This window comes from Leptosomus discolor, chromosome 18 (genome assembly GCF_034619465.1).
Source record: "Leptosomus discolor isolate bLepDis1 chromosome 18, bLepDis1.hap2, whole genome shotgun sequence".
Classification (NCBI taxonomy): Eukaryota; Metazoa; Chordata; class Aves; order Leptosomiformes; family Leptosomidae; genus Leptosomus; species Leptosomus discolor.
Genome location: NC_141408.1, coordinates 2,799,340 through 2,814,225, shown reverse-complemented (window position 1 = coordinate 2,814,225; position 14,886 = coordinate 2,799,340). Strand labels below are relative to the sequence as shown.

General features: G+C 45.3%; 1 protein-coding gene across 1 annotated transcript; it reads left to right on the top strand.

The window, feature by feature from the left end:
- Positions 1 to 2,373: 2,373 nt before the first annotated feature.
- RFFL (ring finger and FYVE like domain containing E3 ubiquitin protein ligase) lies at positions 2,374 to 13,036 on the top strand. Its single transcript, XM_009955211.2, has 6 exons — positions 2,374 to 2,553; positions 7,678 to 8,082; positions 9,931 to 10,014; positions 10,396 to 10,603; positions 11,830 to 11,853; positions 12,407 to 13,036. The coding sequence occupies exons 1-6, from the start codon at positions 2,374 to 2,376 to the stop codon at positions 12,586 to 12,588; spliced, it is 1,083 nt and encodes a 360-aa protein (XP_009953513.1). The 3' UTR covers positions 12,589 to 13,036.
- The last annotated feature ends 1,850 nt before the right edge of the window (positions 13,037 to 14,886 follow it).

Here is a 14,886-nt window from a genome sequence, read left to right as displayed (position 1 = left end):
GCAGGGGTCCTTGAAACAGGAAGGGAACTTAATTCCCTTAACTATGGACGTGGTTTTCCACTGCTGCGGAGGTTGTGAATGCTTGTTTGACTGTGCAGCTTTCGTGTTGTTTAGGTTTGCAGTTCCTAGGAACAAATTAAACCTCCAAACAGCGTAGTTTAAAATAGAAATTTGGTATTTTTGCAATAGAAAGGATATGTTAACTTCTGAGTGGGACCAATAGCTTGAAAATTAACGTGCAGAAAGAAAAAGATTACTTCGTTTGTCCGTGTATGGTATTGATTGCAGCGCAGAGGTAATACAAATGGGTGATGTGTTTTTTCTGTTCATGGGACGCTTCTCTCCATGCACGTATTAAGTGATAATTAGCCCTGCTTATGCAGGATGTGTGCTGTGACGTGTGAAACTCATGGTGAGGCTCAGACGCTTCAGTTATGCCATTAGTGTTTTCAGGCTTCAGACCCCGTGTGTCAGTTAAGAACTCGCACTGTTCTTCAGGGATTCTTGTTTGTGCTTATAAATAGTAACTGTGGTTAAGCTTCTTGTCTTCTGACACCAGATTTTGTACACAGGGATGCAACATGAATCAAAGTTCTTGGTGGCCTCAAGGATCTCGTTTTGCTGTGTGGTGGCTATCCCGGGTGCTTTCTGTGCAGAACACGCGTTCCTGCTGGGGCAGTTTGCTATCCAAAGCGGCTTCCTTTTTGTATCTGAGAATAGCTCCAGATGATGTGGGAGGAGGATGGTCAAGGCACCTCTGTTATCAGAGATCTATTTGCCAGGCTAAGTGCAATTTGCAGTACAGCGTTGTGTGCAGCAGTTATGCTAGGAGCTGTTCGTCTGTCATCAGTCTCTAGGTTTTCACTTAAACATTAAAATCTGCTGCGCCTGCAGGGTAGAGTTCATTGGTAAGCTCACCATTGTGGGCTTTGAAAGGCATATGTCCACTGCAGTGACAGTGGTAACTTTGACAAGCCAAATTGAGATTTTGAAAGGATTAAAGATGCCACTAAAGCTACAGATACTGGAACAGCACAAAACTGCAAAAGATTCCCAATTCAAGTACATCAACCCAAAAGACTTCAAAAAAAACCCCAAACCAACAAACCAACCAACCAAACAAAAACAAAACAAAACAAACAAAAAACCCCACAAAAAACCCCCACATCAGACCAGTGTGTTAGTATATTATACCAGATAACCTTTAGGGCTCGTACCAGCCCCCTTCCCTTGGGATCTGGAGTTTTACAGTGGCAATACTTCCTGAGGCAAAAGAAATGAATTGGCTGTGGAGCAGAGAGATGTTCTGTTTCCAGAAGCTTACAAAATCGAGCAGTCCAGCACTATCAGTAATGGACGTGATTTTTAAGACATAAAAGAGGCGTAGTCCAGGAACTACAGTGTGAACGCAGAAATGCAGAGGAGGCAATTTGTATTCTGTTTACCCGTAAGCGATGACACGTGGGGTATGCTCTAGAAACTGAGTGCCCAGATGAATTCAGATTTCTTTGTAAACTCCCAAAAGCAAGTTTATAGCAGTGTGTTTCTGGAATACTGCTGCATGGGTGGTCTTAGAAGACTCTGAAACTGTGTATTTTGCATGGGACTGCTAGGATTTTAGGTAAGTGTGTATCTCTCTCTCTCTCTCTCTCTCTAATTATTTGGCCTGCAAAAATAATAAAGAAGTGATTATGCATCTCAGATGCAATTGTTTTCCCAAGTAAGTTGCTGGAAGCTAGTATTTGATTTTTCTCACGTTACTGACATTCACTCGCTGTGTGATGATTTAGCCTTGTCAGGCTGCGAATTTAGTTGAGAACTGGCATATGTTAAATCAGCGGCTCCACTGTCCTTGTCTTTTATCTTTTCAGGTTTGTAGCTGTAAATCTGTAAGAGAGGGTTAGAATAAAATTGAAGAATAGCCATCTATGCTCTTGCTGCTGATTTTAAATAATGCATGAGACATAATTTGAGCTTCCGTTTGCTTTTCCCGATGCACAAACCCCAGTGTATTATGGCTTATGTGGAATAGAGACAGCCTGTTACGGCAAACTTGATCATAGAGTGTCATACAGCCACGTGGAACATAAGTTTTATCTTTGCTGTAATCTCTTAACTCTAAGAAATTCCTGTAATAACTACCCTGAACTTACTTTACCCTTTCTCACAAAAGGCATACCCTGCTGGACCGGGTGCGTGGTTCTTGCACGTGCTTGTAAGTTAGAGGAAAGAGCAAAACTTGCAAGCACACTGTCAAAAAAGAATTGCTGGTGGGAAATTTAAGCATGCATTTTACACTTTGATCTCCCTTTAGCTGCCAGATCGTCTCTCGTGTCATTTCTAAGGTGTCTCTCTCTTCCACTTCCAGTTACTATGTGGGCAAGCTGCTGTAACTGGTTCTGTCTGGATGGCTCACCCGAGGAGATGCAGCCGCCGCAGGGAGCCAGAGCCCAAGCCTATTCCAACCCTGGGTACAGCTCCTACCCGTCTCCCACGGCTTCTGAGCAGAGCTGCAAAGCGTGCGGGGTGCACTTTGACGGCTCCTCGAGGAAGGTGAGTCGCGGACGTCGCTGGCAGCACGCCGGCCGACTGCCGTTCAGTTACAGAGAGCCGACCTGAGGAGAGGTGGGTGCCCGGCAGAGCCCTCTGATGGGAGGACGTCCCGCATGGAAAAGCCAGCTTGCCTTTGCTGCTGGGTCTTCAGTCATTAGCAATCAGCAGGTGTAAAGGCTACTGGAAACGGGGTAGCTAACCTTCCGTAGGCTTGGCTTTCCCAGGCACTGACAGGAGGAAGCCGAACTGCTTATACGCATTTAAAGAGCATTAACTTGAACGTGAGCTTTTAAATTTGTTAGTTAAAAACACCAACGTCCTTTAAGGAAAAAAAAAAAAAAAAGTTGTGGAAAGAAGTGTGGTGATCTTTGTCCTTTCAGTAAAGGAAGCCCTGCATACCTCCTTCCCAGGCTATCGGTGCTCAGACTGAGAAGCCATGTGAGTTTATTGAGGGTGTGTGTAGAATTGCAGAAGGAAAAAAAAAAAAGATGATGAAAGCTGAAATCACTTTATCTTGTTTGTAAACTTCATTTGTGAGCATATAGATGCCAAAATAATGGTTGCCACAAGATTCTTTTAATTAGACAGCAAAACCTGCCTGGGCCATTATTCGGGCGTGGTGGTTCCTGTAATGCTGCTTGAAAAATGTTCTAGTGAGGAAAGTTGTTCAGCATCCACACACTGTGGATTTACAAGTGGCTTGTATGTAGCATGATACTGAACTCAGGAATATGAGAACTTAAAAATTATGGTGAATTTTGGCCACAGCTATTTTAGATTAGATGGGGAAATTCATAAATTGGTCTTTCTTGCACCTTTTTATTCATGCGTGCTGGCACATATCTGAGAACTGGTAAGTCTTGGCAGAGCTGTTGCTTTCTACTCACAGAACAGCAAGGCTGTTTATGCATTTTTGCACTCAGAAGTGTTATTGTTCCAGAAATCACTGGAAATTTAAGTTCTGGCAATATATTTTGGGGGTTGAGAATATCCAGTGATATATTTTGGGTACGTAAGTACGCTTAGGCTTTTTCTGACAGCAGGCAGACTCTGGGTCAGCAGGAATGGTGCAGTCACTGCACGTGACTCCGCGTAGTGTTGTCTTTAACACTGTCATGTGTCTTCACAAACACTTGTGCAAAGAATTGTTCTGGATCCGGTGCTTACTGTGCTGCATAGTAGCAACCAGTGGATGTAGCTGATTCTGCTTTTGAAGTGAAAGCAATTCACCCAGTTGAGTGTGGACTATACAGTAGCAGTGCTAGAACCACAGTCTCATTTTCCCTATTATCTTCTAAAATTTATGTTCTAATATAAGCTGTCTTTAAAGCAGTGTCTTATATGAGGGTCATCAGTACCACCCCAGGTATGTGAAAACACACCGACTGATCGGGGCTGGATAAAGCGCGAATTGTTGAGGACCTGCTAAAGCAACTTCAGCCCCTTCTGCCCCCAGCAGACCTCCCTGGTTTCTGCTGGAGCTGCCCGTCAGCGTTGACTGAGGCAGCAGAGTACACGTGCGCTTGTGTCTCAGCTGCTCCCATTCAGTGCAGACCATCAATGGAAACGAGTCCGAGGTTTACGTTCTGCATTGTGGAGGGGGCTCCTGAACCTTCCTTCCACCCTCTGGCCACCACAACTACTGAGCAGAGATCTCTGGGACTGACCTGAGGTGCAGGTGGCAAAGCTTAAACAGCTGCAGGAGGGTCTGCTCGATCATCCACCAGCCCTTGGTCTCCAGCAGAGCACTGCATATATAGCTTAGAAAAAACTGACGCGTTCGTAAGCCACATTGATTATTTAATGCTGTTGGTATGGACTGGGATGTGTATGAAATCTCACTTTGCTGCAGCGAGAGCACGGCAAGCTCTGCATTCTTGTCCAGGAGAGGCAGTACCTTTGAACTTTATCGTCCAGTTAATGTTTATACTGAAGTACAATGGATAAAAATGAATTCCATCCACGCTGCTGACCATAAGGATAACCTAGATTGCTTTAAAAAAAGCCTAAACCCAACCAATAAACACACCCCCCTAAAAGCAGAATGATGTTATCTTAAGTACTTGGTCTTTTATCAGAATTGGTTTTTAATTTTTGTATAACATGGCACCTACTGAAAGGATTAGGGTAGGGGACTTTTGAATGGAGCATGTACTTGTAAGATGCTTTTAAGTAACTGTTGGGGCGTCTTTAAAGGATGTAAAATTTAACTGTGGTAGGAAAGATCTCTGCGTTTTTTTGGCGTTTTCCTTCTCTTGGATAACTTTTTGATCTTGGTTTTCTGCAGCAAGCCGATTCCACAAAATCCTTTAAATATAAACCAAGCATTCTTCGTTTCCCTCTCTGCCGATGGAGAGTTATGGCAGGCATTCTCAGCGGATACGTCAGATTGTTATTCACTGCTTCCCCCGTTTTCTGATTTCAGTGCCTTAAATTGGCTGACATTTTCAGGAAGATGCTTTTCTTTGCATACTTACAGAAGAAGCTCCTGGCAAGCTAGCGTGTAGGATTAAAAAAACCCTGAACAACAGTAGCCATAGTGAAAGCCTGAATGTTGACATTTCTTCATTTTATCCCAAACGCAGAGAAGAGCCAAGTGCATCAAAGCCCCATCCTGGTATCTCCGGGAGACTGGCTGTCAGAGCACACGCCCAGGAACAGCTTCCATTCTGGACAGACTTCTGATTTAAAGTATTCCACTTCTGTTTGACCATCCTGTGACTGTGCTGCCAGTCAGTAAGCACCATTCAGAAATGCTCTGACCTTTTAGTAACGGGTTTTAATTTACAACAACATTTGAAACTACCCGTTCTGCAGAGACCAGTGTCTTCAGTCACTGCCCTTTCAGTTGGAGTGCAACAAATACAGCGAAGCTGTAAGAGCTGCTTAATACTGAGATGCAGCAACCAGCCTCTGTGCATGGTTAAGTACTTGCTGCTCAGATACAGGCTGGGGAATTTTTTTTTTCTCTGAAGATGAATCCTAGTGGTGAACTGATAAGGCAGAGACGTGCTTGGTTTTATTTTGACTTCTCAACTGTATAATTTGGTAACTCGGGCAGACTCACGGTATTGCTGTTAATTGCCTGCAAAACCCATGTAGGATAATGCAGCCCTTGTAGTGCGCTCGCTGACGTGATTCCTCAACATCCAAGTGCTCAAGTAGGGGTTTTCTGGCTGGAAGGTCCTTCCCCATGCAGTGGTTCCCTTTGGAGCCTTCGGTGCTCCGCAGCACGTGGAGGAGGCTTCCCCCTGCTGCAGTAAAGCAGGGTTGGAGGTTTGGGTGGGGTGGTTTTTTTTATCCTCAGTTCTTCTGATTGCTGCCCTTCCAGAGATGGGTGGTTGAGAGAAGGAAGTGTTGTCAACGGGGTTATTTTCTGTTACGCTGCCGTTGTGGAGTCTTTGTTCCCCTGCTGCAGACCCACGCACAACCGGTAGGTCCTGTCTCTGCCCTGAAAATTTCCCAAGAAATTGGATTGCTTCTGCAGTCGTAGGGTCAAAGCAAGTCAGTTACAGATGAATGTTTTTATAATGACCAAGTTAAGGAAAAGTTCTTAGAACTGGATGGTAATGTGGAAATTGCCCTTCCGGTCCTGCTTTGTGATTGATGAAAGTCACTTTTCCTTGGCAGGCCCCCAAAAAGCGGTGTTGGAGATGAAGTTTCAAGTTTGCATGACCAGAGATTCTTTCTGTGGTGGAAATTTTCATGTCTTAAAATGCTTAGGCAGGAAATGGGGATTCTTTCCACTAACTGTCATTATAAGTCTATTACAAGGTCTAAATGAGAAGTCTGTAGGTTATAATTGGAAGGGGGGTGTGGGGCAAGGGGGCTGCCAGGCTGTAAGGGGGATTACAAGGATTTTGTGTAAGCAAGTCGTGTATTTACACCTTTTGAAACATGAGAAACATCTGCTTTCTTTGAATGGTGAAGTTAAAAATGTTCTTTAATCACTAAAAGCAATTCACGAAGCAATTTTTTTGTCTCTGAGTTTGTATTTGTTGCTTTTCCAACTCCGTATGTGTGTGCTTCCTTGCGTGCCTCTGAAGGGTCAGCATGTCAGGATTTCATAGAGATGTTGACTTCTCTGAGACTGTGAATGAGCATTTTTAACCCGCACTGAAACCAGTTCTTTCTTCCCTCAGGACTTTTTAAAAGGCGCGTAATGCGGCTGTTCTGCTGCTATTCCTATTGGAAAATGTAGAATTTGACTTTCCAAAGTGTTGAACAGTCAAGTTTCTGCAGAAGCCAACATGGACTGTGAGTGCTTGGAACTTCTGAAAATCAAGCCCTGAGTGATGAGACCAGAACAGTATAAAAGATGAACATTAAACAACAAAATTTAATCTGTAAAGCTTTTAAACATCTGGGGCCTCATATTTCCAAAACTTCCAACACTTTCTGTCTAGCACCTAACTGGCACACACTGTGCATATTATTTTCAAAATAAGCTGGCTATTTTTGTTGCATAAATAAATGTCGAATTCTTTGGTGTCTGTCAGACACTGGAAACCTTGCTGTTTGCTTTTCCTCTTATGGTGAAAAAAAGAGTCATTTGGTGATTGCAGAAAATTGTAGGGGAAAAAAAAGGGGGGGGAAGGGTGGTCACCCATAGCAAGTATTACATTTATGAGATATGTTTTTAAGTAGTTCCCTCCAAAGCTAGAGCTTCCTTAACGCACGGAGCAGTGTTTCCTTGTTTCGTAAAGCAATGCACAACTGGCTGCAATTTACTTGGAAGTCTGCTGCCTCGTAGATATATCCTGATTTCATCTGTGTCTTAAACTGGATGAACAAGGCTGGAATAAGGTGCAGAAAGTGCCCGTCATTTGAGGGAATTGTCTAAGAATATAATATCTCACGGTGGGTAAATGGAGCATAAATATTGGTTTTCTAAGAACTGTGAGAAATCTAACGATCTGCTCACGGGATCAATCCTTTTCTCATCTAGGAATGAGTGACGTACTTGGCACTTCTTCATAAATTAGAAGGTTGTGATTATGCTTTAACAGAGGCCGCTACTTACTTTGGCTTCCAGATGGTAGGGGAGTGCTGCCTGCGGTCGCTGTGCACCTCTGGCGCAGGTCACGGTGGGTTGGTTTGATTCTGTTCCCTTCTCTTTACCAGTACATCTGCTTGGACTGTAAGAAGAATTTTTGTACGTCCTGCTCCAACCAGCCTGAAGGTGGGCCCCTTCTCTGCCATCTATGCCAGCGTTTCCGAGCCACAGCTTTTCAGCGGGAAGAGCTGATAAAGATGAAGGTGAAGGATCTGCGAGACTATTTGGCACTCCGTGAGATCTCCACAGAGTTGTGTCGTGAAAAGGAGGACCTGGTATTTCTGATTCTTGGCCAGCAGCCTGTAATTACCCAGGAAGATCAGATAAGAACAAACCCATATAATAGTAGTGCCTCGGGACAGCAAGACTTTGTGATTCTCCCACCGACCAGCACAGCATCTTCTACCTCACATGATGCGTCTCCAGTGTCTGCAGATCCCATCTCAAGCTCACTAGCTCAGGAACATCAACAGGTACGGTCTCTAGCCAGAGGCGTGTTTCGCAAACTCATTCATCTCTGTTCTTGGATTAACTACGGAGATGTTGCATGAGGTTTTCCAAATAGATGATGGGCCAAAAAAGTTTTACATTAAAGATCCCTGCGTAAAAAGCAAGGAGGACTTCTCTTCAGAACAGGTGACAGAATACTTGAGCTGCATTTCATACCTGCTCGTCAGGTTTGGTTTTAACTTTGAAGTGAAGACCTCATACTTCCGTACAGAATAATTAGGAAATAAGATGAGTTATTTTACACTGCCTTGCTGTGTAAAACTGTCACCACCTTTGATGTGCTACTCCCTTTCTGCACTAGGGGAATTGAATTTGGTGGGCAGTGCTGAATATAGTGAACATTCACTCTGAGAACAACATCACTGGCTTAAGATGTGTTTTCTCTGGTCCACATTTGTCGTGGCCACTAGATGCTCCTGGGGCCGGTTCCTTTGGTACTCGATGTCTGTGTCGGTGCATAGATCTACCTTACACCTTCTGACAATGGAATGTGGGTGTTAGATGAAACGGTGATTCTTGTTCTTTAAGTCGTGTGCAAGACAGTAAGTGCAGTTTAAAGCCGTTTTGGAACTGAAACTGATGAGAAGGATGATTGCGAGATGGGTGAGGTTTTGGGTGTCTGCCGTGCTTGGATCAATAGAAGGCAAAACCTGAGTCTGTTGTTAAGTCTTCGGTTTATGATGGACCCTGCAGTTCTGACAAACCTTGTCAGGGGCATTTGAGCTTAATTATTTTTTATTGACTTTGCTTTGTTTGTCTTTCTCCTATCTGGTATGGGAAGTTTACTCAGTGTTTGACATCTGCTCCTAGCCCTACTCCGAAGTTAATAGGTCTATTTAGTTCCCTGTGGGCCAGAGCTGTCAAAGTCTACGTACCTTCTGCTTCCTCAGCAGATGTATGTAGTACAAAAGAAAAGTTTTCCTGGGAGGATGTTTTTTACGAATCGTTAAAAGGCCTTTCCATTCTCTGGGTTGCTGCCTGTTGCCGTTCAGTTTTTACCAGCGAGTTCAGCTCTGTTGCCTTCCCTCACAGCCCATGATACAGTTCAGCTTCTTGTCTCTACTTGCGTGACATCCTGCTACAGGCTCTTTCCTTGTTGTTGTTCTTTTGCTTTGTACATGTTAACAAGTCACCACTTAGATAGTAGGATGGTAACGTTACAGTCTCCTCTGTCAGTAGGGAAACCCCAGAGGGGATCATAGCTGCTGAGGGCAAGTCAGCCAGAATGACGCTGCAGTTCCTTTCGGTTTTATGAAGCGCTCAAAGCAACTGCCTCTTCTCATTCTCCAGCTTTGTTGCAGTTAGTGTCTCCTCTTTGTCCAGTCTGGAGCCCACCAGAGGTGGTGTTTCTGTGCAGTTACTTTGAAGATGACCCGCAGGCTTTGAGCTGTGCTACAGAGGAGTCGTACGCAGAGCCCTGCGCTGATAGCTGACATGCTGTCAGAGCTGTGGTACCATGCCGCGTCACACTGCAACGCTTCAGTGAAGGACTCTGTGTGTGTATAGATACACACGTGTATAAATTTGGTCTCCTCCTAATCCAGCCTCAGCAGAACATCATGAGGGGTCTTGCTGTACAAGTCCTCTATCAGGGTTTAAATAAAGCGAGGCTTTAAAGGGTCAGATGCTGCTCTTGAGTTCCAAAAAGGTTTGCTTATTTAATTTGTTTCTGTGAGCGGGCCTTGCTCTCACCTTGTGCTGCAGGCCGCCCTTCCAGCGGGCAGGTTTGCGCTTAGGCCGAACTGCCGAGCTTGTTTCCCTTTGGACACACAGAGATACGCTGTTGGTGAACGCTCTGTTTCCTCTTCTAGGCAAATGGTTATGTGCCTCCAGGCCAAGTCGGTATGACAGGCGTTGAGAATGCAGCGGAAGCACCAACAGAGGAGGAGACCCAGGTTTGTGTGTCCTGGAGCTGGATGACAAGGAATACCAAGTTTTCCGGGCTGTATTTGCTACCCCCGAGTCGTTACTGCAGAGATGGGTGGCCAAACAGTAATTCAAACTGGCCACTGGCAGGCCCCTCCAACCCCCTTTTTTTTGGCATGATCTTGTCCTCCACATACAGAAAGAAGTGGTGTCACTTGGACACTATAATAATAGAAAATATTTATTTCCATCCTAGGACTTGTGTTTCTGATAGATGGAGGAATTCTCAGAGTAATCAGTTACGTGTGCATCCACACGTGAATTCCTGCTGGTGCACGTGTTGAAAGTTGATTTAAATTGTAGGGCCAGGTGCGGAGGGCAAGAATCGTTCCAACTTTGTTCCCTTTCAGTCTACTGACTCGGAAGATAACCTGGTGCAGGGGAGGAAGGCTTCTCTTTCTGATCTAACAAGCATCGGTGACATCAATGCACTCTCTGTGCGACAGCTGAAGGAAATTCTTGCTCGCAACTTTGTCAACTACAAAGGCTGCTGTGAAAAGTGGGAGCTGCTAGAGAGGGTGACTCGTCTTTATAAAGAGAAAGACCTTCAACATCTAGGTAAGAAACGTAGCAAACGTGCCCATTTTCCAGGTTTTCCCTTTTTACACAGTTGGAGAAGAAAATAGAACTTACCTTCCATTTGGGTGTTGTGCAAGCGAGGAGAAAGGAGTGCTGTGTGTTGAGGCAGCTGACCTCCGTTCACCACGGCTGGTACCTGTCCAGGAGCACTACGGTACCTCTGGGGGGGACCTCCCTGTCGTAGCCACAAACGAGAACTGCGCGCCCCTCACCTCGGGGCTCTGGAGAGCCGTGGCAGACCGCGCTGGTCCCTGCTCGCCGCACAACAGCTGATGGCGACTGCGGACGGGTGCTGCAAGTGCCGGGGCGAGCTCGTATCGATTGGCTCGTGGCCCCTGGCAAAGCGACAGCAGAACGGCCCCAAAATGCAGGCGGGCGGTTCAGAGCAGGCGCGTGCTCAGGGAGCGGCTCCCGCTGCTGACCAGCTGTGGGTTGGCTCAGGCCTCTTGATCACAAGAGCTTTCCTCCTGTGCGCTACCTGCTCCTGCACGGTTGGCTGGTGGGGACGCAGTGGTGTGGTAGAGGTGCAGAGAGTGGATCTGGCTTGACTTTCAGGTGCCAGTTTGCAGTTCTAGTGATCAGTTAAAAACGAGATATACTTGTAAATTATTTACAAGAGAAACATATTTTAACCTTGGATTTCACAGAGAGGTTTGTTTCTCAGCGTTGTCCAATGTTTTCATCTCTCTAAGCTTTGTCCTCTGTGAATGATGGAAGATTTCGTACAACCACCTTGGTTTTACATTCTTCTTTCATTGCATCTCGTGCTTTTGACAGAAAAAAATCCTTTTCTCCTAATCACTGTTGCCTCTGCATGTACCTCAGCTGAGCTCACCAGTACTGGTGGGATTGTGTAACGCCAAAGACACTGGCCCAAGGGGCTACTGGAGTGTAGTTCTAGGAAGCCAAACACTGCATAAATTCCAAGGCTGTCTTAAAAATTGAGACCTCACTTTAGATAGTTGTTTATCTTTGTGAAGCGTTAGCTATTCTGTAAGCAAAGTAAAACCAGAGTTTCTTGCCAGCTGAACAACCTATCCTGATCAGATTCAGCTTGGACCTCTGCGTGGGGATCAGCAAAAAAGCAGTTTTGGATTCGTAATCTCCCTTCAAGGCTTTCACCTCCTGCTTAATAATACTGCTTGGTAAATTTTTTTCCAGCTTCTCTTACTCTCACTAAATAACTTTCTCTTCTTACGTTGCAGTTTCTGACACTGACGATCAAGCTGGTAAGTGATATTCTTACTCCCAGAACCATTTAGGTTGGAAAAGACCTTTTCGATCATCGAGTCCAACTGTAAAGCTAACGCTGCCAAGGCCACCATGAAACCATGTCCCTAAGGGCCACACCTACATGAGTTTTAAATCCCTCCACCACTTCCCTGGGCAGCCTGTTCCAGTGCTTGACCAGCCTTTTGGTGAAGACATTCTCCCTGATGTCCAATCTGAACCTCCCTGGCACAACTCGAGGCCGTGTCCTCTCGTCCTATCACTTGGTGTTTGGGAAGAGAGACCCATGTTGCTTCACTGCTCTGAATCTCAGTGGTATTTCTGTTTTCCTCGCACAGAAATTACTGTGTAAAAGCTAAAACTGCCTGCTCCTTACCAGTTGATGGAGCAGATCTATCCACATCAGTGTAGATGCAAGGGGAACTTTTTTTTCCAACTTCCAGCGTGCAAGAGTACATTAGGGAAGCCCTTTGATAAAGCCAACTCACAGATGGCACAGAAATGACATCCCCTCCTTTGTCTCATGCGAACTGTGATCTCTTGTTTACTCAGGTGGTGCTGGGCTCCCTGGCGCGGAGGACAACCTCTGCAAGATCTGCATGGACGCACCCATTGACTGTGTCCTGCTGGAGTGCGGCCACATGGTCACTTGCACCAAGTGTGGGAAGCGGATGAGCGAATGTCCCATTTGCCGGCAGTACGTGATCAGGGCTGTCCACGTCTTCAAGTCCTAAGCGTGCGCCAGGAAGACAGGTGATGCCTTAAAGCCTCATCTGCCCTTAGAGAAATGGTCAAAATCGCCACAACTACTTCGGTCAGAGATCAGCATATGGACCTGTGGGAAGGATGACACCTGGGGAAAGTTGCTTTTACTCAAGCCCCACCTGACTGTGCTCTTCCCACTACAGTGCTTTACACCGCAGTGCCTGGACCCCTTGGAGCTGTTGCCAGCAGCAGACACGGAAATCATCAAGAACTTCCATTCTACAGTAACTCCATCCACTAGTGCTGGGGACAGACGCACACTTGGCTTTCCACCACAAAGATCAGATTCAGAGGCTTTGTATTTTCCCTCGAAGCATAAACAAGTGGACTGGGGTCTCAAAAAGGGACATTGGTTTTGCTGCTCAGGCTATACACCCAGCAACAACTTTATTTTCAAAGATTAAAATTTTACCGTGCTTCTTGTTGTTGTTTTTTTTTTTTTTTAATATGATGTTAAATTCTTATGCTTGCAGGCCAGGCAGACAGCCTCCGATTTCCATATTCAGAATAAGCCTAATTCTAGCCTAGTGCAATTGTGAAAAAATGTATAATTTTATTTGAAGATGGACTTTGTATTATTGAAAAATGTAAGGGGAGCGAGACTCCGTGAACCATGCAGCCTTACCTGGTGTGGTGCTGGTTTTCTGTTTACGTGCCAGCGAGGGGGACATCTCGAGTTTGTTGTTGATTCCTTGGACTTCACAGGCTTCCTTACAGTGCCTGCCAGCAATCGCTTTAAACCTGAACCGACTCCACTTGGTTAAGGAGCTACAGACCTAAAGCTTGAGTCTTTTAGAGGGTTTAGTGAGGAAAACACAGCTAGAGAGTAGGAAGGATTCTGTTGCTACACAATCATACTCAAGTACAGGTGACTTTTTAGAGGGGAGACCTGAAAGCAAGCAAACCTTCTCCCCTGAATCAGTAAGATGAGTGATCGTCATTGCAGATGTGTCTGTTTACTCATCAGCTCCCTCCCCACCCGCTCAGTTTTACAGCCCTGCTTATCAAAAGCAATTTCTGTTGTTCTCTCTGCCCGTCAGGGGGCAGAGATGCTGTGGTCTGATACGTGGCGACTGCCAGCCCTTGCCGCTGTCCTCGCCAACAGGGCGCTCCTTTGGAAGCCTTTCAGCCCGTTTGGCTGGTAACGCAGCTCAGTCTCAGAATCTTGACGCCTTAAGTTTTCAGCCCCTGGGGGACTGTGTACTCGTTTCAAGTCGTTTGTGAAGCCAAGTACCTTCTGCTCGGAGTTGTTCCGTCTGGCTTTCCCCGTTTTGGGAAAGTGAAATTCAAACCGAATCACCGCACGGCTGCCAGCAGAGGAATGGCACAAAGACCAGGTGTCACTCACAGCCTCTGGGCGGTGGAAGGGCAGTTACAGGGGTGATCACCAAAGCCATCTACTTTTTGCAATAAGTGGTGATGATGTATCTTAAACTTAGGTAATTGTTGACATTGCAGGAGTAGCAATGGAGCACGGAGCGGAGGGTCTCTACACTGCGCTTTGGAATCGGTAAAGCACGAAGGGTGAAGAAATCTGTTGCTCAATAGATGTGCAGAGAGCAGAACCTCTGCACTAGGGAGGGGGGCTCTGAACTTACAAAAATGCAACAGCTGCTGAGGCTTATTGAACTAAAAATTCTGAGTCTTGCCTCTTTCCCTGTTCAGGTTGTTCTCTAATCTTTGGCTTAAGGTTTAACAGCTTCCAGCACGAGAAGAGTACTGGTACAATTCAATGCATCATGTTTAAAAAAAAAAAAAGGCAGGTAAGCGGTAACTGTATTTACTCTTCAAGAGGTTCACAGGGATCTCTTTCTTTAAGAGGTACAGACCCATACAAAGTGTAGAACAGCCTTATTTAGTAAATTCACTGTGAAAATTCGTGTTGTCATATTTTTCAATAAACTCAGGGCTGGGGGAATTTGGCAGGAAGATTATTCCCCTGTGGACAGATGTACTTTTACTTGCAGAGGGTAGGCTTATTTTCTACAGCAGATAAATCAAGTTGCAGATCAATGCCTGAAATTTTAGGACTGAGAAGATACACCCACCCTATGACTCTGAAATGTGCTTTCTGAAGGGAGGACTCGCCTCTTTTTTTTTTTTTTCTTCCCCAACTACAGCGTTTCCCTTGCAAAAACGGATTCTCTACTTATGGGTAAGATTGAGTTGTTTTTTAAAGGAAAATCAAAATCTGGAGCAAACTGATTAATGATCCAAAGGAATATAATGATCTGAACTAATAAAGTAAATGGAAATATTTATGTGCT

Excerpts from the sequence above, each read along its gene's own strand:
- RFFL (XM_009955211.2), top strand. The coding sequence starts at position 2,374 with ATGTGGGCAAGCTGCTGTAACTGGTTCTGTCTGGATGGCTCACCCGAG. Across the intron at positions 10,604-11,829 it reads GAAAGACCTTCAACATCTAG|TTTCTGACACTGACGATCAA; the intron begins GTAAGAAACGTA and ends CTTACGTTGCAG. Across the intron at positions 11,854-12,406 it reads TGACACTGACGATCAAGCTG|GTGGTGCTGGGCTCCCTGGC; the intron begins GTAAGTGATATT and ends TTGTTTACTCAG.